The 26,222-nt window shown below is 43.1% G+C and overlaps 1 protein-coding gene across 5 annotated transcripts in view; it reads left to right on the top strand.

Annotated features, from left to right (window-relative positions):
* The window catches only part of SHROOM2 (shroom family member 2), a 202,920-nt gene that overhangs the window by 81,213 nt on the left and 95,485 nt on the right, over positions 1-26,222 (top strand). For all 5 annotated transcript variants that reach the window (XM_073565983.1, XM_073565984.1, XM_073565985.1 and 2 more), the window contains exon 2: positions 9,181-9,326. In XM_073565983.1, coding sequence (XP_073422084.1) covers positions 9,181-9,326 — 146 coding nt within the window. The remainder of the gene's footprint in view (positions 1-9,180; positions 9,327-26,222) is intronic.

A 26,222-nucleotide genomic window follows, 5' to 3' on the forward strand; every position in this document is an offset into this window, starting at 1 on the left:
TACAACTGATATAGTGGTCAGTAATACTGTTATTATTCCTCATGTACTCACAGTTAACTGATGCAAAGTTTGTTGAAAGGATAATACTTCTTACAGTCTTCCTCTTCTGAGTAGCAGGCAGCTGTGAGATGCTTGGAAGACACACACCTAGTATGATCTAGTCTAGAGGAGGAGCTTTACTACTAAGAATTTGCAACACATTTTCACTTTCAGTTTCATACATTGTAAGTAGGGGGGTTGGGGCAGCATGAGGTTAACCAAGTATAAGATTAGATAAGGGCAGTGGAGAACAGTGACACACAAGAAGTAAGAAATGTCTCTATCTCCAGCAGAACTGCTTATCACTGTTGTTCATAGTTTGATAGAACATATATATTTGAGTAACATTTATAAAATTAATATGAAAGTTCAATTATGAAATATTAATACATTTTTTTTTAAAGTCGGAGTCGGTACATTTCTACCGACTCCGACTCCAACCAAAGCTAACTCCGACTCTGACTCCACGACTCCGACTCCACAGCCCTGCTAGATAGTGCTTATCAACTATGCTTAGAGCAGGCTGTTTAAGAAACATGAAGAACACGAATGGTGTAGTTTCTCCTAAGACACATGGAGGAATAATGGCTGCTGTTCCCCTCACAGTGTCATAAACAAGACTATGATGTAACAGGAACAATCCCACAATACATTGCAAATTAAACTAGATTCTATGCATTAAACGGCCAGCAGGTGGTGCAGGTACCTTACAGTATGAAATATATGAAGGATTAATACACAAAAATACAATGTCTGTAATAATCGAAGACATAAAAAACGACTAGACCTTCTAGACAGCAATTATATGGCTGGACAGAATATAGTCTGTACGCCATTTATACGCACATTTCCATGTATACAGTGCCTACAAGTAGTATTCAACCCCCTGCAGATTTAGCAGGTTTGATAAGATGCAAATAAGTTAGAGCCTTCAAACTTCACACAAGAGCAGGATTTATTAACAGATGCATAAATCTTACAAACCAAAAAGTTATGTTGCTCAGTTAAATTTTAATAAATTTTAAACATACAAGTGTGGGTCAATTATTATTCAACCCCTAGATTTAATATTTTGTGGAATAACCCTTGTTTGCAATTACAGCTAATAATCGTCTTTTATAAGACCTGATCAGGCCGGCACAGGTCTCTGGAGTTATCTTGGCCCACTCCTCCATGCAGATCTTCTCCAAGTTATCTAGGTTCTTTGGGTGTCTCATGTGGACTTTAATCTTGAGCTCCTTCCACAAGTTTTCAATTGGGTTAAGGTCAGGAGACTGACTAGGCCACTCCAACACCTTGATTTTTTGCCTCTTGAACCAGGCCTTGGTTTTCTTGGCTGTGTGCTTTGGGTCGTTGTCTTGTTGGAAGATGAAATGATGACCCATCTTAAGATCCTTGATGGAGGAGCGGAGGTTCTTGGCCAAAATCTCCAGGTAGGCCGTGCTATCCATCTTCCCATGGATGCGGACCAGATGGCCAGGCCCCTCGGCTGAGAAACAGCCCCACAGCATGATGCTGCCACCACCATGCTTGACTGTAGGGATGGTATTCTTGGGGTTGTATGCAGTGCCATCCAGTCTCCAAACGTCACGTGTGTGGTTGGCACCAAAGATCTCGATCTTGGTCTCATCAGACCAGAGAACCTTGAACCAGTCTGTCTCAGAGTCCTCCAAGTGATCATGAGCAAACTGTAGACGAGCCTTGACATGACGCTTTGAAGGTAAAGGTACCTTACGGGCTCGTCTGGAACGGAGACCATTGCGGTGGAGTACGTTACTTATGGTATTGACTGAAACCAATGTCCCCACTGCCATGAGATCTTCCCGGAGCCCCTTCCTTGTTGTCCTTGGGTTAGCCTTGACTCTTCGGACAAGCCTGGCCTCGGCACGGGAGGAAACTTTCAAAGGCTGTCCAGGCCGTGGAAGGCTAACAGTAGTTCCATAATCCTTCCACTTCCGGATGATGCTCCCAACAGTGGAGACAGGTAGGCCCAACTCCTTGGAAAGGGTTTTGTACCCCTTGCCAGCCTTGTGACCCTCCACGATCTTGTCTCTGATGGCCTTGGAATGCTCCTTTTGTCTTTCCCATGTTGACCATGTATGAGTGCTGTTCACAAGATTGGGGAGGGTCTTAAATAGTCAGAAAAGGCTGGAAACAGAGATAATTAATCCAAACATGTGAAGCTCATTGTTCTTTGTGCCTGAAATACTTCTTAATACTTTAGGGGAACCAAACAGAATTCTGGTGGTTTGAGGGGTTGAATAATAAATGACCCTCTGAATAAACTTTTCACAATTTAAAAAAAAATTAAACAAAGAAATAACATTCTTTTTTGCTGCAGTGCATTTCACACTTCCAGGCTGATCTACAGTCCAAATGTCACAATGCCAAGTTAATTCCGAATGTGTAAACCTGCTAAATCTGCAGGGGGTTGAATACTACTTGTAGGCACTGTACCGTAAAAGCTCTGAACCTGCTCTGCTTTCATAATTCAGTTGACGCTCCTGCGAGCCTTGGAGCTATGTGCTGAACTATAGATGAGAGGTGGCCGTACATGTTAGGCCTGTTTCACACATCAGTTTTTCAGGTCAGTTGAAATCCGCCAAAATGGCTGAAAACGGATCCGTGGCCGACGAAACAGCAACGGGAGCCACCGGACCGTTGGTGCGCTGGGATCCGCCGATATGGTAATGTTAAAGGAACCACGCCTGGGAAAAAAAAATAAGTAATACCGGCGATGTAGCGAGCTCCAGGAGCTGGCATGTGGATCTCGCTGGAGTGGTAAGGAGAGAGAGAGAGGGAGAGAATCTTCTGCCAGTATTTAGGGTTAAATCTCCTGGAAAAGCCAAAATGCAGATCCGACGGTGAAAAAAAATTGCAGTGCCCGTCAAGTGATGTCAGCGGACGCCAAAATTTTGGCAGATCCGCAAAATATCGGCTCCAACGGATGACCGTCTGTCAAGATCCGCCGATAATGCAAGTCTATGGGGGAAAAAACGGATCCGCCAAGAAAAATGGCGGATCCGTTTTTTTTGCAAATCGGCGGATCTTGACTGATGCTGACAAACTGATGTGTGAAACAGGCCTTAGATGAATGTCGGTCGTACATACAGATTTCTGAGGGTTGATTATGTAAGCGATGTCCAGACTCTCGCTTGATTTTGCTATTAAGGCAAAAAAGGAGACGCCTATAGTTCTTAGGGGAGATAAGGAGCCTCAGCAGGCGTCCGGTGGCAGCTTACGCTCCTCTCCTGGTGGATGATGCATGCATGCTCTGCAGGTAAGTGTGCATGAGGGGGTTAAGAAAGACGATCTGGCACATGTCCATGTTTTGGCGTAAAGTTCCACTTTTTAAATTCTCTTTTAATATAAAATCTGTTGCCTTTTTACCTTTTTTCCCAGTTCCTTTTATTTTACAGCGAGTATAAAAATGTCCTGAATGTAAAGTGTCAGTAGGTAGGTGTTCGATTTCTTCTTTTTATGTTCCTACATAATGATGAGAGCTGTGCATGGACTCTAGATGTATACGTAAGATAGTATATAAGGGTAGGTATATCTGCAGTAACGCTTTACGTGAACGTACCGCAATGTGTTGCTGTGGCTTTCATTTTCTTTGTGGCCTCACGGTTTGTGACCTGTTCCATCACTTGCAGTGTTATGGAGGAATCGTCTTGCTAGATTAATTCCTTATACAGGATATATTGGGCCCTGTGGCACCTTACATATTCCATGCTCATGGCCTATTGTGCAACAGAAGTGTGGTAATGATCCCACATTTACCTTCTATTACGCAAGCTTCTCGAAAGAACACTTGCTGCTTCCTACCTCACATGTCACTGGAGAAATAAGGTCTTCAGGCCTCAGCATGTGGAATAATTACCCTGTAACCTTCGTAGGCTGTAATGGTGACGGATCTAATTTGCCCGTCATTGACAGGTGATCCTTTGGACTCTGTGAGAAGGATGGAGAGGCGAGGATACTCTTGATTGACTGACTGTGGGGGCACATAAGACAGGGAGGCATTAGTACTATGGGTGGTTGAGAAAATGGTAGTTCTATGTGTCTTACAGGGTTGTCCACTAATTTTATCCTTATGATAGGCCATTTCAGATTAGTGGGTGTGCGACACTCGGCACCATATCTGATCAGCGGTTCTTGGTGGTGACCAGATATGATCAGCTGTGGAGCTGCACTGCACACCTTCGTTCAATGTGTAGTGGCCGCAGCAGGGTACTGCAGATCCGCTCCTGTTCATTTGAGTAGGGGCAGATGTTCAGTACCTGGCTCCTGTACAGAGCTGTGCTGCTCCACAACTGCTCACAAGATCAGCTGGGCTCTGGAGGTGACCGTCTTTCGCACCTTTATTGCTCTGATATTGCTGACCTATCCTTCTTCTAGGCTATCGATATAAAAGTACTGGACAGCCCCTTTAATATGGTGGACTGTAAAATCCATAATATTACTGTATAGCTGATGCTGTAATAACCGTAATGCTTTCTGTTCGCAAGACTGTAGGGCAGTGAAGACTGATGCGCAAACAGCTGAGCTTAAAGACTCTGGAAAAAATATATACCGTACCTCAAATATGAAATCATGTTTAAAGGAACCTATATACCTATAGAGTCTGTCCTTGAAGAGTCAGATGGAAAGTTCTAGTCTGTCTTTCTTAGTTAGGCTTTACAGATAGTCTATTTTTTTTTCATGTACTCTAAAAACCATTTTTTTTTTTTTTTGTTTTTTTTTATCAGTTCCTTTTTTTTTTTAAAGAGAATTTGTCAACAAATCTGTGTTTTAAATTGATTTGTAAATGAGTGAAGCGCTATTATAGATCTGAAGCCTCTGTCACTCCAGCTCTATTCCCGCCACACTTTGGACAGACACATTCACTTGAATTGGTGATCTTTAACAATAAATGTCTTTGTTTTTCTGCAGACATTGTCCCCAAGAAAACAAAACCTAGAACACACACCTGTAATAGTTTGTGTAAAACAGAAATAGAACATGTACACGAAAAGTGGACTGAGACCGTAATGCGGTTGTGCAAATTTCTTTCTTCAGCGGCACATTGCTCCTCTGTCTCCCAGCTTCCTCCTTTGCTTTTCCAAATCCTGGAAAACCCTTTTAAAGGTTTTTTTTTTTTTTTTTTTTTTCAGGTTTCCAAAAGTGCCCAGAGTTTAAAAGAAGTGACCTGATCATTCTTGAGGAAACATTGTATTAAAGGAATCCTGTAATTTAAAAGAACTCTATTAACATGCAGATATGTGATTTAATCTGCAGGTTAATGGCGTTCTGAAGCCGTGTGGCTGCCACACTGAAGGCCTGGCTGTCGGGATGAAATGAACTTTGTTCCTCCTGGCACCCTTGGGCTTTGTCAAAGAGGCGTGGCCAGCACCGCTTCAGTCACCGCTCAGTACATAGTGAGCAGCGCCTGTGACTGTAGGGTTGAAGAGTGAGTGTCCATTTTGGTGGAGTCAGTATAAAATGGACCGACTCTTAAAACATATAATAAATTGGGTACAGTACTACAATGCAGGATGTGCTGTAAATTTTTTTTCATAAGAATTTGGGAAAGTTATGAAATGTCCTATAAATGTCTGTTCTTGATCTAAGGATCTGTGCTCTTAGTTGAGATGAATCTGTGCTGCACTTTAGGTACATGCCCAGTAGTGATGCATGAATGGGGGAGTGTGAGACAGGAGTCAGTGAAATTGAGGAGTTGGAGGTTTGGCTTACCAACTCTACAGCCCTGTGTAACTGCGCCCCCGACACTGACTGACAGCTGGCTCTGTACTGATGCTCTCCTGAGCTGGCTGTCAGTTAGTGCCTGGATGTGTTTACAGCCATACTGTGGCACCGCCCAACTTTAGAACGCTATTAACCTGCAGATTAACACCATGTCTGTAGGTTAATAGCATTTTTTTGCATGACCGGTTCCATTTTAATGTTTTTCTTAGTTTGCTGTAAAATTTTTTGCTCAAAACCATTAGGATAAAATACACCAGCTTTTCCTGAATCAGTTTTCATTAGACTAACTCGTTGTTTTTGACCCCCAGAAGAAAAGGTTGTGTGAACTCACCATAGCCCCCTCTTATCTTTATGGAGCAGCTCATGGTCCAGGTTTGCTTCAGAGCCGATTCATTACAGGATGGAAAGTGCTGGTGATATTTCCATAGCCAAATTTTTTTTAGGCTGAAGACGCTTCAACAAACCGGTGGTGTTTTTTTCCTGAAGTTCCTTTTTTTTCATTTTTTTTTTTCCCTACATCTTTGAGGGGGGGTTTTCACGGCAATTTTTTTTGTGACCCTTCTGAGGAATTATCAGGTCACCTTTTAACGGCTTTGTGACTTTGGAAACCTGAAGTGATTGAAAGAAGCTTGGCGTTTATTTAGTGCTTTATCAGGTGCGTTGTGGAACTGTATCGGCTGAAAAAAGGCGTCCTGTGCACTGACCCTAATTCAGAGACATCAGCAATTTTGCAAAAATTGAAAATCACTGTGTAGTATTGAAAAGTACTGGCGTTTTATGGAGAGAAATAGTCAGTTTCTAGCGTGCATACTAGAAGTGAGAGATGTTTTCAAGGTGTCGCCACCCTTCCCATGTTTGCCCTTGGACTTCGTGCTTCCTACTAGCGATCCCCGCACAGAACATGTGCTGCGCTGATTGTGCAAGCTTCCTTGTTGATGGGAGTTCCCTAGATTGGTCTGATAGTGTTTACATTGTATATAAAGCAGACTGCCAAATATATAATGGAATAACACCGCAGTCATAAAACATGTTTACATTCTTTGCAGGAAATAACTAGTAGGCAACATCTGATTAATGTTTAGAAGGACCCAGCGACTGCCCTGACCCCCCCCCCCCCCCCATTATGCAGCATATTTTCTGGTTAATAAGTCACTGGCCCACAGGAGCGATTTTTGCTGATACACGTGTGGGTCCGAGCTTCTGCTGACAAGCTTGCTCATGTTGGGGTTGCACGTATCCTGCTTTGTAATCACGGGATCAGGCTGGAATTTGCCTCCGCCGCTCGCACACATAACACTACTGCTCCTTTTATACCGCTGCCTGAGGTTACTTCACTCCGTTCGCCAGGGGCGGTTTTTGCACAATATTGAGGAGTTTTCTCTGACTTGCATAGATCATCGAGTAATTATTTTCTCAGCATTGCCCTTGGGGTATTTAAAACCACTTATCATTTTTATTATTATTTATTAGCATTTTGTAATCGTCTCTGGTGAATGAATAATGGTGAATGTATTAATGAGTAACACTGAAACTCCTGATGTGTGCGGTACTCGTCTAAACCATGTCCATAGGGCTACGTTACTCAGACTGAGGCCAAAGCAGGGTCCTTTTTCCTTCTTTCTGCCCATTATATGTCCATATCCTTCAAAACATATGGTGTAGAATAATACAATAGACCTCACTAGTCCAACCCAAAGAGTATAGTAACAGAGACGTGCCTGCCATGTCGTGTCCTTTTTATCTACCGTGGGAGGCTATGATGCTATTTAATGGCGTGTCACACTGACATCCATTGGATGTATGTGCCATGACATTTGCATGGTATGCCATTGCCGCCTTGGCATGACTGATGCCAATCACCATAGGATAAGGCAATGGATACATCATGAACAGCTGATGACACACAAGTTATATGGATGGCCGGTATATCCTATAGGTGACAAATGACTCTATCGTTTCAGGTTTCAGATCTTCTAACATCCTAAAAATTTTGATTGGTGTCTACATACATTTGGCCACTCGTCACGACACGCAATAAGCTTCACCCGCCGAGTGATTGCACCGTAGATTGGACTGCACATTGCGTCATCCCTGCTAAATACTTGTCTTTTTGTAAACCCAAGATGACCATGTACAACTGTTGTCCGACACTTCTCCATTCGACAGCCCTCTCTCTCCTGAGTCCTCCATACTATACTCGGCAGGGTTAACCGTTTGTGTTTTTAATGGGCAGAGTGGAGTAAGCCATTAGCGGACAGCCCTAGCGTCGGCCGTTCTCCTGGAAAATCAAAGGATTTGCCTTTTGTAATTCAACAAACCCAATCTATCTTCTGATATCATCTGTCATCGAAGAAATTCCAAAGGCCCCAATACACATTTGATGGCCCCCAAAATTGATGGGTGCGGCCCGCCTAAAATAGAACGGGTGGTCATCTATGCTTGTTTTTTTTATATTTCTTGTAATCTGTAGGCTAACTGTAGCCATTATTTACTGTCGTTTGCGTATATTCACTTAGTTTTATAGTAATATTTGGCTATTCATGTTGTAACCCATGTATTGATATTATTGCGTTCAGCCCTATTTTTGGCTGACCGGGAAATGTATAGATCTTCATACATATTTTTCTATGGAAATGTGCTTTTCAGCTCCCTCTCGCCTTTTTTGAGTTTTAAATGATTTTAATGTTCCCCATTTCACCATGATTAAGTAATAAAACCTCTTCTATTCTTGTGCAAGTTGTTTGATATTCTTATTCATTATTTCATCCTGAGTTTCTTTTTTGTATTCTTTCCACCTGGATTAGTTGTACAACTTGTTCCTGTTCTATCAGATTATTTATATGTGGAAGCTTATGGTGATAGTAAAAGAAGTGACCTGGTATAAAGTTTATACCAGTCTGCACGCACAAAAATAAATATATAGACTCAACCATCACTTATCACATCCAGCCAATGCTTATTAGCCTTATTTATCGCAGGGCAGCTTCGACTTTTTATAACTTCCTCCTGTGACCGGTGTATGTTTATGACCTGTCGTTATGTATGTAGCAATGTATTTTTATGTCTTGTCTCTGAACCTCAAGAGGTCATGAAATCCTCCTTGGTGTTCTCTGTGACGGATCAGTCTCGAATATTGGTCACATAACTTTGTATGAACAACTAAAGCTTGGCAATTTTGGCAGAAGGGTCTGATGATAACGTGGTAGACTTGTAGGTTGGTGCCGACCCTGAAACTCATAAAATCATGTAAATTCATTGTATGTCCTAAACCTCCAGTCAGTGGGCTCCTTCCTATATGCTGTGCACGGTATTTTTTGACATGTAATAATACTTATGACTACTGTTAGTTTGTAGCTGCAGACGTTACATTTTTTTTTTTTTTTTTTTTCATCACAGGTTGAAGAAGGGAGCAAAGCTGGTGAGATATTAATGGCCGGAGATGAGATTGTGAATATCAATGATATACCACTCTCCGGTTACCGCCAGGAAGCGATTTGTCTAGTGAAAGGATCTCACAAAACGCTGAAAATGATTGTGAAAAGGTAAGAGACTCGACACATTATTACCGGCACAATTATTTTATTGGTTATAATTTCTAAATTCTAAAACAATATTGACATCACTTTGAAAAAAATGGCCGTTGTGCTAGGCTTAGATACCATCAAAATCTGTGGCCCCAATTCATCAAAGCTTTTATGCTAAAATGGGTAGACCTGGGATGGGACAGGGGGCGTAGTGAGAATATGACTGTTGTAGCGCACCACACTTGTCACATGTTCCAGATTTATCAGGAGCGTCTCACTCCACCACGCCTCTTAATCAAGATCGGCAACCAAATTGCCGATATTGAGGAGTCGGGTCCTATGTGTTTGATACTGGCAAATATGGCAATAATGAATGAGGAATTGCCTGTTTTGGCTCACCATGGTAAGGGTCCATTTACATTGCACACTTTAGGCTGGGTTCACACGTAGCGGAACTCTCGCGGAAATTACCGCGAGAATTCCGGAATTCCATTCCGCGGGAAAATCACATTTTAAATTCCCACGATTTTCCCGCGGAAAAACTAGCATTTTGCAAGCGTAATTAGCTTGCAGAATTGCTAGCGTTTTCCAAGCGATCTGTAGCATCGCTTGAAGAACTGATTGACAGGTTGGTCACACTCGTCAAACAGTGTTTGACAAGCGTGACCAACTTTTTACTATTGAGGCTGCCTATGCGGCATCAATAGTAAAAGAATGTAAATAATAATAAAAAAAAAAATATTGTTGTTCTCACCTTCCGACCTCCCGTGCAGCCTTCCTGCGCCTCTCCACGCTCCTGGTCCCAGTAATCCTTTGCAACAATTACCGCGATGACGTCCATTCTCGCGGGATCGCGACGTCTTGCGGTCATTCGCGATGACATCGCGTGAATGATCGCGAGACTTCGCGATCCCGCGAGAACGGACTTCATCGCTCGCAAAGGCTTACTGGGACCGGGAGCGTGGAGAGAGGCGGGAAGGCTGCGCGGGACGTCGGAAGGTGAGAATAACAATATTTTTTATTTTAAATTCTATTTTTTACAGGGATATGGTACCCAAAGTCCGGAGGAGTCTCCTCTCCTCCGGACAGTGGGTACCATCCGCAAATGTTCTGCTTGCTTTTCGCATGGTGTGCACAGCCACATGCGGAAAGTAAGCCGAACAATGCATTCCCATGGGTACGGGATCGCCGCAATTCCGCGAAATTAATGAGCATGCTGCGTTTTTTTACCGCGAAGCGATTCCGCCGTGGTAAAAACCGCAGCATTAGCACAGTATTGCGGCATCCCATAGGAATGCATGGGATGCTTATTTTTCGTGTTTTCGCGGCAAAATCGTGCATTTAAAACTGCCGCGGAAACGCGAAAAAAAACGCACGTGTGAACTCAGCCTTACACTTCCTAGAAACTTGTTTTACCGCTCATCTTCACCAAGGTACCATGCTGTTGCTTAGGTTCAGTTCACACCAGCTTCTTGGCTTCAATTTATTACAAAATAATATTGGATATGCTATATCCATTTCTAAACACATTTATAATGGTGAAAGCAGCATGACATTAGAGCTGTGCACTGTACGTTCTTTGACTATTTTAAAGGGAATCTGTCACCCTTTTTTTGCCTATCAACTGCCGACATTGACATCAGGGGCTTATCTACAGCATTCTGCAATGCTCTAGATAAGCCCCCGATGTAGCCTGAAAGAGAAGAAAGACGCGTTAGATTATACTCACCGGGGGGGGGGGGGGGGGCGGTCTGGTCCGCTCCTCTCATCTTCATACAATGCCGTCCTCTACTTCCCGTCCTGTAGTGGCTCCGTCGCAGGCGCACTGCTCCGCCCTGTTGAGGGCAGAGCAGAGCAGAATACTGCAGTGCGCAGGCGCCAGACCTCTCCTGACGCCTGCACACTGCAGGACTCTGCTCTGTCCTCAACAGGGCAGAGCAGTGCGCCGGAGCCGCTACAGGAAGGGAAGAAGGGTACAGCATCGTATGAAGATGGGAGGCACCGGACCACGACACCCATCAGACCGGACCGCCCCTTCCGGTGAGTATAATCTAACGCGTTATTCTTTATCTTTCATGTTACAGCGGGGGCTTATCTACAGCATTACAGAATGCTGTAGATAAGCCCCTGATGTCAATGCCGGCAGCTGATAGTCAAAAAAAAGGAATAACAGCTTGGCTTTATATTTAGAATCGGTTATGTCCATCAAGTGCATGAGATGATGCTTGTCTACATTTCCTAAAAAATGTTAGCGTCATCACTATCTCACTTGACCAATATATCCGGATATGACTAATGCCAAGTATGTAATAACTATTAAATGTATAAACACAAAGGTACCGTATATGTTTGTGTGTGTTTTAATACAATTTTTAACCCCTTTCCGACATCGGGCGTAATAATACTCCAATGTCGGACACCTTCCCTTTGATGTAGTCTCCGGCACTGAGCTCACATCTTTATCTGATTTGAACAGCTGACATGTGCCTCTAACAGCTGTGAGTGGAATCTCAATCCACCTGCGTTTGTTAACCCGTTAAATGCTGCTGCCAAACGCTGACAGCGGCATTTAACACGCGCTTCCGGCACGGAAATACCGGTGATCGGTGAGCCTTCATTTATCTATTGGCGTTATCTCTATTGCTGGTTACTTTTGTCTCTGCACTTTAGGGGGACCTCCCTTTGCTTTAGGGACATCTTTCCAAACATATATTTTCTTTCCCATAGCACTCTATGGGCTTTCTGACGCTTTATACAGGGTTCCTTTCCTCCCAGCCCCCTGGAGACCCCCAGGTCGGCATTATATTCATGCATTAGGAGACTGTTTACATACACTGCTATTTTCTAGGGACTGTTTTCCCACATGTATTTACCTTTTTCTATGTGGTATTGTAGTTTGAGATATTGTTGTTCCATGGGACTTATAGTGATGTGTTTTGTCCTTTTTTAAATGATTTTATGGTGGTCTTTTTGTCTACTAATACAATTTCAATATATCTATACACATATTTGTATGTATATATGTCTACTTTTGGGTGTGCGCCTTTATGTGCATGGATCTTTTCCTCTTTTTCATTGGGTCACTGATGGGTTGGCATGACGTGGACTATGGTCTATGGACGCTCCGTGGCAGCCGGTCCGGGATATGGCACACTTCTGCGCCGGTGTTCCACTGCTTGGTGTCCTGGACATTTACTAAGCCCCCACAATGTCCTAACATCACGGCATACATTATGATACCACTTGAGTTCTGGTGACTAGGCCTCAATCGGCATCATGACAGGGGCCTGGTAAGTGGTAGAGGTACCGTGGATCTTGAGCAGAGTTTTGCCAATGCTGTCCTGGTCCAGGTGCCATGGAGGACCCAACTGTATGCCGGGACCAGGGTAGATTGACTCTTTTTGCTCATCTTTTATTTGATGAATACGTTTTAATGCAGTTGAAGAAGCAGCTCTGACCTTTTCCCTACTGGAATAATGCATTCCTTTACCTTCCACCCATCTCAATTTATAGCCTTTTTGCTTATTTTTGTGTAGCTAACCCCATCCAGATGTCCTTTCAGATTCCACTTTAGCATCTCCATGCTTTAGCCCTGGGTAGTCACCATGATATACGGTATATGGACATTGGCTAGTAAAACTGTCACCTTTTGGATACATTTTTATAATACCGTATGTTGTTTTTTATGCTTCTCATGGAGCATGATTAGTAAAGACAGCCTTGGAAATGAACCCGCACGTGTGCCAAGTGAGACGTACTTTTGTATGTAATCTCAAGTGATGCTCGGACACTTGTTTCCTGTGACATATAATAGAATTCTTTTTTGGGAAGCCTGAGTGCAGCTTCCGTCTGATAAGATAGCAACACAAGCCAATACAGGAATGCGGTTTATGCCCTGTGGCATTGTTATTCTTATTCTGTATATTATTACTGCCACTTCTACCTCTGACCCACCAGGATTCCATTTAAGGGCCCAAAGTGTGGGGTAGGAAATAAGCTCCTGTTCCTGCAAAGGCTTTGTGCAAATCTGCCAGTAGTGTGGGAACCCATTTGGTTCTAATTGTGGCTATGTTGTGATTGTTTTTTACAATTATGGCAGCTGACGATCTCATTGATGAAGTAAGGATGACAAGCTGACACTTATTTGGTTCCATTATAGCTATTTTTTTTGCTTTTAGTTTTACACCAATTATATCTGCATGTAAAGATCATCAATGAAAGAAAAAAAACCTGATTTTATCGAGGCAGGACCTCTTCTGGTTTGTGACCGGCACAGGGTAGCATGTCCTGGGCCATCATGTGACAGGAGCAGTGAGGGGATTGGTGATGGCTTACTTTCAGTAACTGAGCCAGACAGAAGAGGAGGCTAGTCTGCCTTCCTCCTTTGCACATTTTTTTTCCTTTAAAGGTAGACATTTTATAGAAAACCACTATACCGTCATGGTTTAGACTATGTAATTATAACATATCTATCAAGAAGGCAACATTTAAGAGGTTTCAGGAGAGAGGTGGTCTTCCCAGTTGAAATTGGAAAGTTGAGCATGTCTTGGTACCCTTTGACAGAAAATGGGGTTGTTGGTGCCCCCAAGCAGGAGAATGCTCATATTTCACGATTTACGCCTCTGAAGGATCTCATTAGGGCCCGTGCATGACAAAATAACTCAGACGAGTGCTAGCCGGTGTTTTGACAGATAGCACTCGTCCCGAGGTTATTCAATGCCCATGTCCGATTTGTATGCGATAATCGGATTGGCCATTTATGTCTCTAGGTCCGTGGAGAACATATGATTATTATATCTGAGTGCAGTTCAGTTTCACTAGCAAGACTGACTGGAGAAGGTGGAAAAACTTTTTTTTTTTTTTTCTTCTACCGCAGAGAAAATTGGATCACACTGTGATCACGCTCTGATCAGACCCTGATTAGCATAATCGGACCCATAATTCTATGGGTTCCAGTTACACTCTAAGACAATGTGTCTCCACAAGAAGAAAATACCTGGGAACACAACATGATAAAAAGATATACGGGCTGTAAATGAAATTATTTGTAATAGTGCTGGGTTGAGCTCACCACGCTGTGTGGTTCATATACTCAGTTGCAGTCTGGGTGGTGGGTGCCGATCCTATTGGTGAGGCACAGCGGACATTCAGGAGAATGAGGAGGAAGTCCGACACGTGCCGCATGTCCTCCTCGTTTTCCTGAGTAATCCGATAATGGCACTGTGTATGTTTTACTCAGTTGTTGCAGTGTTTCATGGAAAACATACTTTGAGAGTCTGGCCAGGTACTGCACATCTCGATGACTAGTCTGACAAAGGTCTGCCACGCCCCGGTCTGTAGAGGGAATAGGGCCTTTGGTTTGGGCAGCATGAATCAGATGACAGGTTCTCTTTAACCTTTTCTTTAAATAAGAAAGTTTTTTCTATAGTAAATTTTCCAGGACAAATCTGTCTGGTTCTTAAATTAGTGCAGAGTCTTGCCACCATTTTCCTGATTAAACTCTCTAGGAGGTGCAGACTACCCTTTCCTCACAATCTGTGGGATCTCTTCTGTAGAATTGCGTACAATGTTATAGGGAAACTATTGTGTAGCAGAGCCTTATGTGGCTGCGGGTGAACTCCAGTTTACATCTGCATTTTGTTTGTTTGTTTGCTTTCTGGGATATAATGGGTAATATTTCGTCTTGGGTAAGAGAAACGTCACCCTTTAGATCCCACTCAGAAGCCTCTCATCTAGTCAAACCAGTTCTCATGCTTTGCACTGACGAGGAGCAAGTCCTTGAAACATTGTATCTACAAATTGAGATTCTGGTTTGGCTTCCCCCCCCCCCCCCCCCAAGCCATGTGGCAAAGCTCCTTACAGGGTCGACAATGACTTTTAGCGTTACTACTTCCAGTAGGTGGTGGTAGAGTTCATGTCCTCTTCCTTTGAAGAGGCTAGTTATACAGCTCTGGCAAAAATTAAGAGACCACTACAAAATTTTCATTTTGTTTGATTTTTCTCTTTATAGGTATATTTTTGCGTAAAATGTAAATTGCTCTTTTATTCTATAAACTACTGACAACATGTCTTCGAATTTCCAAGTACTAAATTTTGTATTTATTTTCAGAAAATGAGAAATGGTCAAAATAACACAAAAAATGCAGTGCTTGCAGACCTCAAATAATGCAAAGAAAACAAGTTCATAATCATTTAGAAAAAACAATACTAATGTTTTAACTCCGGAAGAGTTCAGAAATCAGTATTTTGTGGAATAACCCTGATTTTTAATCACAGCTATCATGCGTCTTGGCACACTTTCCACCAGTCTTTCACACTACTTTTGGGTGACCTTATACCACTCCTGGTACAAAAATTTAAGCAGTTCTTCCTTGCTTTATGGCTTGTGACTATCCATCTTCCTCATGATTACATTCCAGAGGTTTTCAATGGGGTTCAGGTCTGGAGATTGGGCTGGCCATGACAGGGATTTGATGTGATGGTCCTTCATCCACCCATTGATTGACCTAGCTGTGTGGCATGGCGCATTGTCCTGCTGGAAAAACCAGCCCTCAGAGTTGGGGAACATTGCCTGAGCAGAAGGAATCAACTGTTTTTCCAGGATAACCTTGTATTGATTCATACATCCTTCGCAAAGATTAACCTGCTCAATTCCAGCCTTGCTGAAGCATCCCCAGATCATCACGCATCCTCCACTAAATTTCACAGTGGGTGCAAGACACTGTGGCTTGTACGCCTCTCCAGGTCTCCGTCTAACCATTAGACGACCAGGTGTTGGGTGAAGCTGAAAATTAGACTCATCAGAGAAGATTACCTTACTCCAGTCCTCTATGGTCCAATCCTTATGGTCTTTGGCAAACTTCAGCCTGGCTCTCCTTTGCTTCTCATTGATGAAAGGCTTTTTTCTAGCTTTACATGACTTGAGCCCTGCCTCTAAGAGCCTTTTATGAACTGTTCTTGCCGTGCACTTCACCCCAGCTGCCATTTGCCTTTCCTTTTGTAGGTCACTTAATGTCATCCCACGGTTGCTGAGTGACATTCAAATAAGATGTTGGTCAACCCGGTCAGTGGAGAGTCGTTTTCTCTGCAGTCTGAATCTTTGTTGCCCCCAGTGTCTGCTGCTTGACCTTGTTGTAATGAACTGCCGTCTTAGAAATTTTAAGGATGGAGGCAACATGACGCTCACTGTATCCCTCTGCTAGTAAAGCCAGAATTGAGCCCTCTTTTCCTCAATCAAGACTTTTCTTTTCAACTCCTTTGGCATGGTTAAAAGTTATTTTTTCAGTCCTATTACTTTTGGGATGTTACTTGCACTTGTTTTGCCATCCAGCTTGTCCTATTGCAAGAGGATTGTGAACACCACAGCAGGGTGTTTTATGCTTTCCTTTGTAAGATTTGGTTGAGGTAATCACCTAATCAGAAGCACATTAAGTAGAATGAGGTGTACTCTGGTTGGAATTCAACTGACACTGGAATGGAATGGCTGTCAGACATGTAGAGAAGATGATTTTTATAAAACTGTGCAGTGGTCTCTTAATTTTTGCCAGAGCTGTATATATTTGTATGTTTGTTTTCTGGGAAGAGTGAAACTATATTCATGCTGAAGGATCCGCTACGTGGCAGATGAAAAGAGAATCGGATGGACCCAATTGATAAATATAGGGTCTGTCAGGTTTTCATTATTGTGTTCTTCATTTTACTGGGAATATGTCGTCATAAAAATAGTTTAGCTTAATGGAATTAAATTTAATAGAATGAAAGTTCTATTGCATGATGCATGTTTTTAGATTTTGTATCTGCGTACTATTCGGTTTCTCTAGCTAAAGTTCATTCTCTAGCAGTGGCCGAACCTGCTGGTATCTCCACATTCCATCACCTGCTCGCAAATCGAGCCAAAAGCCCAAATTAATTCTTCAGTGGGAGCGTGAAGTTTTCCTGTTCAGTAGGTTCTTTGTGTGCAGACTACTGTGGATGTCTAGCACCAATAAATACCCCACATTCCTGTGCCAACTGGATCCTGATAACCTTGGGACAGCAGAGCCTGCAGGTCTGCACATTTGTCCTCGTGCTTATTTTCGTTCTCCAAGTTTCTAGGCCTTCCACTCCCAAAACCCAAGGAAAGTAAAATGGATAATGTCAGGATAATGGAATACTCGTGTTTCTGCTTTGGGCTTTTTTTTGGTTACAATTACACGTCTGCGTTATGTTCTCTGCATATTTTTGTGCATTGTAGTATATAATGTACGTTATTTTTTTTTGTTCTGAGAGAGTGCTCTCCTGAGATGGCTGCTCTATACGTTAGTGTCCTACCTTTTATCGAACCGTGAAAAATAACCAGGGATAAGTGCCAAGCCAGAAACTCCTCTACAGATAACCTGCTTTAGGGTGTTTGCCAATCAGGGCAGAGCTGGCAAAGAACCTTTAGGCAACGTGGTGGAAGTACCATGTCTGAGATACCAGCTGAGCATGGCGTCTCGCATGCAATGTTCCATGGGAGAAAAGCATGCAAGCTAGCTCTCCCACAGAACAAAAGGAACTACATACCACCTACGGGAGGAGTTTACTTCTATAAGACATTGTCCAGCCCTTTAAAGAGAATCTGTCAGTGGGATCACCACTCTTAAGCCATCTATATGGGCATGCACCTCATAGAAGTTTGAATTAATGTATACATTGATATTTGAGATCCAATGTCTTATTCTAGAGTAATCCACTGATCTGCATTCTGAGCTTATTTTAAATGAAAGGAGGCAGTGCCAGTGTGAGACATGTAATGACTTAGTTTGCTCACCTAATCTCAGTAGAGATTAGGAGAGCAAACTGTAAGTCATTACATGTCTCACACTGGCACTGCCTCCTTTCATTTAAAATAAGCTCAGAATGCAGATCAGTGGATTACTCTAGAATAAGTACAGTGTATTTCTAAAGGTGCTATCAACATGAAATTCTCACCAGGGGTCTGTAACAACCCATCCCATCCACACAGGTAAAGAAATCATAGATGTCTATAAATTAAAGAAGTTGTCCACTAATTGGGACAACTTCTTGACACACGCCTCGCATGGCTCCACTAATATAATAAAGCTTATGCTCACCTCTCGTTATGGTGACGTTCAACTTCCCACAGTGTCTGCACTTACTTTCATCGGGGCTTTCATGGTAGATTGCAGCAGATCTTTATCAAAAATATCTTGGTATATTTGTCCATTCATCCTTCAATTATATGAAGTTTGCCAGTGCCGTGCCGTATGCTGAAAAACATCCCCACACCATAATGTACCCGTCCTTTTTGGGCGATATGCAGTGCCTTTTGGCCTCCAAACATGCTGTGTATTATGGCATTCAAAGAGTTCAATTATGGTCTTATCTGACCAGATTATATTCCTCCAGTATTTCACAGTCTAAATAATAATAATCTTTAATAATAATCTTTATTTTTATATAGCGCTAACATATTCCACAGCGCTTTACATTTTGCACACATCATCATCACTGTCCCCGATGGGGCTCACAATCTAAATTCCCTATTAGAATGTCTTTAGAATGTGGGAGGAAACCGGAGTGCCCGGAGGAAACCCACGCAAACACGGGGAGAACATACAAACTCCTTGCAGATGTTGTCCTTGGTGGGATTCGAACCCAGGACCCCAGCGCTGCAAAACTGCAGTGCTATCCACTGAGCCACCGTGCCGCCCTGTTGTTGAGCAAACTTTAAAGGCGCTTGACCATGCTTTTTTCAGCAATGGAGTCTTGCGTTGTGAACGTGCATTTAGGCCATAGGGGTTGAGTGCATCACTTTATTGTTTTTGAAACAATTGTACATGCTGATTGCAAGTCTTTCTGTAGCTCTTCACAGGTGGTCCTTGGCTCTTGGACAACTCTTCTGATGATTCTTTTCACACCTCTGTCTGAAATCTTGCGGGTTGTGGCCAGTTTATGGTGAAATTATGTTCTTTCCTCTTCTGGATTATGTCCCCAACAGTGTTCACTGGAACCTTCAGTAGTTTAGCAATTCTTCTGTAACCAATGCCAACAATCTGTTTTGCAACAATAAGGTTGCGAAGGTCTTGAGACACTCACTGGTTTTATACCTCATGAGATGTTTCTTGTGTGGCACCTTGGTAATGAGACACCATTTTATAAATTCAAAAAGTAAGAATAGAAATGCAGCATTCACCCATATACATTAAATTAAAAGTTTTATTTATTCCACACACGGACATCATTCTTCTCGGCGAGCAGGTATAATCAGGGGTTAAAGAGAATGGAACCCGTAGAATTGTCATTTAAAATGTGAAACAGCTATAGTCTGTTGTTTCTCCTCTCCTCCTTTAACCCCTGATTTTACCTGGTCACCACAAAGAATGATGTCCATGTGTGTGTGGAATAAAGGACTTTTAATTCAAAGGATATGGGTGAGTGCTGCATTTCTATTTCTACTTTTTGAATTTGTTATACTTTGAGCTGTGCACCACCCAGATATATCCTATAAGATGAATAAGGATGGCCATCTATACTAATATTTGCAGATTAAAAAGCTGATGCCTATTTACTTCTCTGCATGAACACCATTTTATAGGGCATCAGTTGAACCAGCTGATGTTATTTTTCTCTAAGTAGGAGGATTGCTTTCTAATTATTGGTACATTTTAGCTGCTGTCATGACTTTCCATGGCTTATTGCACTTATTTTCCTTCATGTGATTAATACTTTTCCCTGTGTCATTTCTCATTATTACACATAACTTAATTTTTGGACATCTATGGTTTGTTTTGTTTGCCTGTATGGATTGGATGGGTTGTTACTAGAGTTAAGCGAATTTTTCAAAATTCGGTTCCAATTATGATCGGCGAATATTGTTTTTGCAATATTCGCTGAACACATCCGAATGTCATATGTTCAGAACTGATCATCAAACATAACTTCATATGGCACGAATATGGCAAATTCAGATTCAGTGATCGATTCCTAACATATTCAATCAACTCTAGTTGTTACCAATATCTGGTAAGAATGTCATGTCAATAGCATCTTAAGGGTATGTGCACACGGTCAGTAATTGGAAGCTCTTTGGACGCAGCACATGTCCGCTGCATCCAAAGCGCTGCCGGCTATCAAATGCAGGTGAATCCGCATGTGTTCATTGAACCGTGCGGATTCACCGCGTCCAATAAATTTCACCCATACAATGTATCTTGTGGAGGTTCGGTAGACATGCTGCGGTCTGGAAAGGCGCGCCACATATGTCTCCGTGGGTGAGCCGCAGGTGTCTCTGGATGCATAGTGGGCATGGGATTTCTTGAAATCCCATCTCCACTATGTTGTTACATCTGGCCACTGCGGGTTGGACGCTGCAGAAGTACACAGCATCCAACCCGCAGCGTTTATTGATCGTGTGCACGTACCGTAAGAAATCTAATTATTTAGAAAATTTGTGATGTGTTAAATACTTTTTTCACCTCTTGTAAGTATGATTACACTCTTCAGCTTTCATCTCACACAGCCAGTGTGGGTCAGGGCAGTATTGCAGAGCTAAGAGCACTGTGAAGAGAGCTGCTAGAACTGTTTGAAATGAGACTAAGCTTTGTGAGAAAAGCAGACTGTCTGCTATTACATGGCTCACACAGGAGAGTTTGTTCTCCTGATCCATCTGACTGCACTGTGAGAGGTGGATCTACTACTCTAGATGTGCTTGTAATTAAAGTTTAGGTCTTCTGTACTGTGTTAGTCATAGTCACACCCAGCTCTGCAGTAAGACCAGTAAAGTAAACTCACTCATTACAGGTCCATACTTCACATCAGATCACAGATATCAATTCATTATTTTATACATTTATGATCTGAATACCCATATAGACGCTTAGAAGGGTTGATCCTAATTACACATTCCCTTTAACAGGCAACATCACCAGTAGTAAATGCTAAGCCAGAAAATCATCTACATCGAGCTGTTCCAGGGTTTTTACTCCTCATTAGTGTAGGGCAGTGGCTGGCTGATTGTGCGACACGCCATGTTACAAGACTCTTTAAAGGGCTGGACATTGATTTATAGGGCATCTACTTCTCCTAGGTGGTATTTTATTAGCTAGTATGTATTACTGTAGAGCTCCGCATCCCTCCTTATGGCGCTCTTTAAAGGGAATCTGTCACCTATTTTTTCGACCTCAAGCTGCGGCCACCGCCATCAGGGGCTTATCTACAGCATTCTGTAATGCTGTAGATAAGGCCCCGATGTAACCTGAAAGAGAAGAACGAGTTATATTATACTCACCCAGGGGCGGTCTGGGACCGGTTTTGGTCCGATGGGTGTCACGGTCCGGTTCGGCGCCTCCCATCTTCTAGCGGTAACGTCCTCTTCTTTGCTTCCTGTTGAGGCGCAGGCGCACTGCTCTGCCCTGTTGAGGGCAAGGCAGAGCACTGCAGTGCGCATGCGCCGGGAAAGCTCAGAGAGGTCCGGCGCCTGCTCACTGCAGGACTCTGCTCTGCCCTCAACAGGACAGAGCAGTGTGCCTGCGCCGGAGCTGCAACGGGAAGCAAAGAAGAGGACGTTACCACTAAAAGATGGGAGGCACCGGACTGGACCGCGATACCCATCGGATCAAAACCGGACCCGGACCGCCCCTGGGTGAGTATAATATAACTTGTTTTTCTTCTCTTTCAGGTTACATCGGGGGATTATCCTACAGCATCACAGAATGCTGTAGAGAAGCCCCTGATGGTGATGGCCGCAGCTTGAGGTCGAAAAAATAGGTGATAGATTCCCTTTAAATCGCACAAACTAATGGTGTATTTGTACCAGTATATAATCGGCAATCATCTGCTTGTCTGCCTGCATAAACATGATGGTAATCATTTGACGTTCACGTTCATCAAGCAATTGGATCATTTATGCCAACAAAAGAGTTGGTTGTTATTGGCAGTGCATCGCCGCCATGTAAGTAGTGATATGCTGCTGACCTGATGCTCTATGGGAACACTATGATCTATTCGCTTTCGTTCGATGCCCATCATTATTAGTCGATGAGGACTTGTGTATAGTCGATTGACATTCGTTAATGGTGCATTTACGGGTTGAAATCGGCACGTCTAAGTGCACCATAATTATCAGCAAAATATGCCATTTCTAGTAAGAACTGGCTATAGCGCTTGGGTGCAGGTGTTTGTGGAATTGTGAAAAGTTTGGTCTCTTGCACAAAACTGCTTGGAAAATACTCTACCGAAGCCCAACGTGCACATTTCTTTATGGCATAGGTGCCAGCTCTTCAGACCGTCCATCAGTCGCCTTCTGCACTGTGTGGGAAATCCGCAGCTTCGTTCAGTTTGTTCTGCAGATTTCCAGTAGAAATTGTGAAGGAGCTATGTGATACTATATTGTAATGCTCTGTCCGAAGAAGAAAATCTGGTGCCTCCAAGAGCATCAGGGAGACCTGTTCACCTTCTGGATAAGGCGTCAGTGGCAGTTTGAGTCTAAATTTTGATGACCGATAAAAAAAAAAAAAAAACATCAAATGTTTAATTCTAGATAAGTTTCAGAAAAAAAGCTACAAGTGACCTGGTGGCTCTGCCATGTTGTACATGTAGGCTCCACTGAACAAATTGCTCAATGAGGATGGTGCCAATCACATGTGGAAAAATAAGATGACTCAGAAGAGTGACCAAGTGGGGTCCCTTTCATTCCTAGTTAGCAAGTGGGAAACTATTCACGGGATGTTGAGAATTTCCAACAGTGATGGAAATCACACTTTCCTTGGGTCGTGTAAGAAGTCATGAAGCTCACACTAACCAAAGCCGTGCCTTCTAGAAATTAAAATATGTCCGTTTGTTTTTAAAGTAAAAATTCTGCTGCTGTTATTTTTCGTAGTACGTGTTGGTGTAAAATCCACATTTGATGTACTCCCCCTTGTGGTATATTAGAGAAGTGCAGTGCGTCACTTTTCAGAAGGGTTAGGCTGTGTGCACACGCTGCAGAATGCTCTGTGGATTTAGTAAAATCCGCAGGTAAATTCGCAGGTCAGAAGACCTGCGGTTTTTCTCCTGATTACCCTGCGGTTTATCATCTCTACAATGGAGGAGATTGTAAACCGCAGCGGAATCCGCAGAAAGAATTGACATGTCACTTCTTTCTGCGGATTGAAAACCGTGGAAAAATCCGCACCGTCTGCACTGTGGTTTTCGTTTTCCATAGGTTATAATGCTACTGTACACCGCAGCAGAATCCGCAGCGTGTGCACACACCCTTATACAAATGTATAGTGCAATAGTATGTGTATGTATATGTGTGTGTATGTATGTATGTGTATATATCACCTGTTTTGAACGTCTACACAATTGTTAGAGTGGGCAGATCAATAAATAATGGAATTTATAAGTAAAAATGGAGTCAGACGGTGTCTGATTATCACAACTGCCAGGCTCATAATAATCCTCCAAAGTATAATTTGGAAAAGAAGGGTGTTCAGGCCTATGATAACTAGTGTACACTGTGAGCTTGTGACTGCGGCGAGCTCTGTTAGCCATGCAGCAGCGTGGAGGTCGCATGACTCTTTACTACAGGCTTACTCTAGGGCCAGGTTCACAGAAGTTTAATACGGCCAAAGGCCCCAGCCCGACCGTGGGTCTAATGACCCGAAATGGCCTTAGCATGGACGCTGTTATTGGAGCTTTTTATTATTGGTGGTGTTCTCAGCATACCTTTCTGTACAAAATCACTGTGGCCAGATATTATAAAACCTGTAGTAAATACATTTCACAATTTCACAAACTGCAGGAAAAAAAAAAAAAAAACATGGAGTACAGTAACATTTTCAGAATCTGAAAAAGTGTGAAGGAGGTCTTAGGATATTAGGAGGACACATTCCTTACAGTTTTATTTATTTATTTATTTTTTTTGTTTTGTTAATTTAAATGCACCTTTTATGACGAGATGTCCTACAAAAGCTATACATTGGGAGAGGGCGCTGTTCTCTGTTGGGAAGGGGAGGGAGAGCTTTTTGCAGTTGGAGAGGGGTAGGGGGCGCTGTTCTGTTCTCTGTTGGGAGGAAGGAGGCTGTTCTCAGTTGGGAAGGGGTGGGGACGCTGTTCTTAGCTGGGAGGGAGAGGCTGTTCTCAGTTTGGACTAGGTAGCGGTGCTGTTCTCCGTTGGGAAGGGGATGGGGCGCTGTTCTCAGTTGGGATGGGCTAGGAGTGCTGTTCTCAGGAGGAGGAGGCTATCGCAAAAGCAAAAAATAGCCCAAAAGCAACTCCAGCATACATCATCAGTTGGAGAACACAAGGAGTTAATGCTCATAATGAAATTTTATTAAGTTCTATAAATTAACAAGTGATGTACATAAAAACCCTTAAAAACAGAGAAAAAGCAGTACAAAAAGGTGGGCTATGTCAATTGGCACGGACAAATTAATATACACATATGTAAAGCCAAGTGGTCAGTAAAGACAATGTTTTATGACATAATTCTATTAATCAGAATGTGCTCCATACATATAATATACAAATATGAGAGAGCCTTGTCTTCTAGCAGACATTTGCAACCTATTTATTTTACTCACCATTAATACCCCAGCACTTTACAGACATGATCATCACTGTCCTCATTGGGGCTCACAATCTAAATTCCCTCTCAGTCTGTCTTTGGAGTGTTGGAGGAAACGGGAGAACTCGGAGGAAACCTACACAAACATGGGGCGAACATACAAACTCCTTGCAGGTGTTGTCCTTGGTGGGATTTGAGCCCAGGACCTCAGTGCTGCAAGGCTGCAGTGCTAACCACTGAGCCACCGTGCTGCCCCAGACATATCATGGTCATAATGACCGTAAGTGCTGCCGTATAAGAAATTAACATATTTCACAGTTTCATACCCATACCAAGAGCAAATGTGTGTCCATGTCAGGGTCCCCAATGTGAGTATCCCGATGTTTAGGTATCTATCTTCATCACAGGGAGATCTGGAACTCCGCTGACAGTCTAATGTGTATGGGGGGCTCTCGGGTTTCCGCTGACAAACGATATCCGGGGAGCTAACGACCTGGCATGACTGGCAGTCTCTCTCTCGGCAGAGTGGGCTTTCTGGTGGAGGAGTCGGGAGAGATGGTGGTGGGCTGGCAGCTATTTCTTGGATTCAGGGCTCTTCAGAACTACTTTTACTGCAGAAAACAGGTGAACAGACTATTATAAATCAGATTATTCATGTGAAACCACACAACTACACAAGCCGTGCTGCAGCCATGTACTTGTGAGGGCTCTGATGACTTCTGGGGGGGGGGGGGGGGGTCGGCACAGAGTTTCGGCTCAGGTACAGTTGCTCTGCTTTGTTAGGCTAATTATATCCACTAAGCTTAGACAATGGCCCGGATTACCAGCGAGGAGGGGGCCCCTGTGAGTTCAGGAGCCAGCAGGGGGTAGACTTTGTCATCCTATGCTTTAGTAGCTTCTTTAGGGTAAACAATGATGGGTCACTTTTTGGGAGTGACAGTTGTCATAGGGCCACAAAATAAGGACATTGCAATGTACTAAAGTAGTTTCTGTGCTCTTAAAATGCATTGTTCGCATGGGAAATTCCCAAGTCCTTCTCCTGTGCTCCCCCATGTGCAGTATGTAATGGAATGCTCCATTGTCAAGGTAGGGCCCAAGCTGCTCAGTGTGGCCCCAGGGGAGCTCCATACCAGGAGAGTGCCATACTGGCTGCTGCTCACTACATGCAACATGGGTATGTGCTGCTGCCGTCTGCCATCTGAGGCTGCCAGGCCTGAATATGGGGGCCAGTGACCGGTGCAGTAAGTAATGGGGTGGTATTGTGTGCAGAGGATGAAGCTGGAAAAAGGTGTGTGACCTCCGTGTGTGTACTGTATGTGTGCGTGTTGCTATTTTGCGGTTTTATCATCTTGTGTTATGTTCTGGTCGGCTTTATTGCACTG

The sequence above is a fragment of the Dendrobates tinctorius genome, unplaced genomic scaffold (genome assembly GCF_039654945.1).
Source record: "Dendrobates tinctorius isolate UK_male_01 unplaced genomic scaffold, ASM3965494v1 ptg000016l, whole genome shotgun sequence".
Taxonomy (NCBI): domain Eukaryota; kingdom Metazoa; phylum Chordata; class Amphibia; order Anura; family Dendrobatidae; genus Dendrobates; species Dendrobates tinctorius.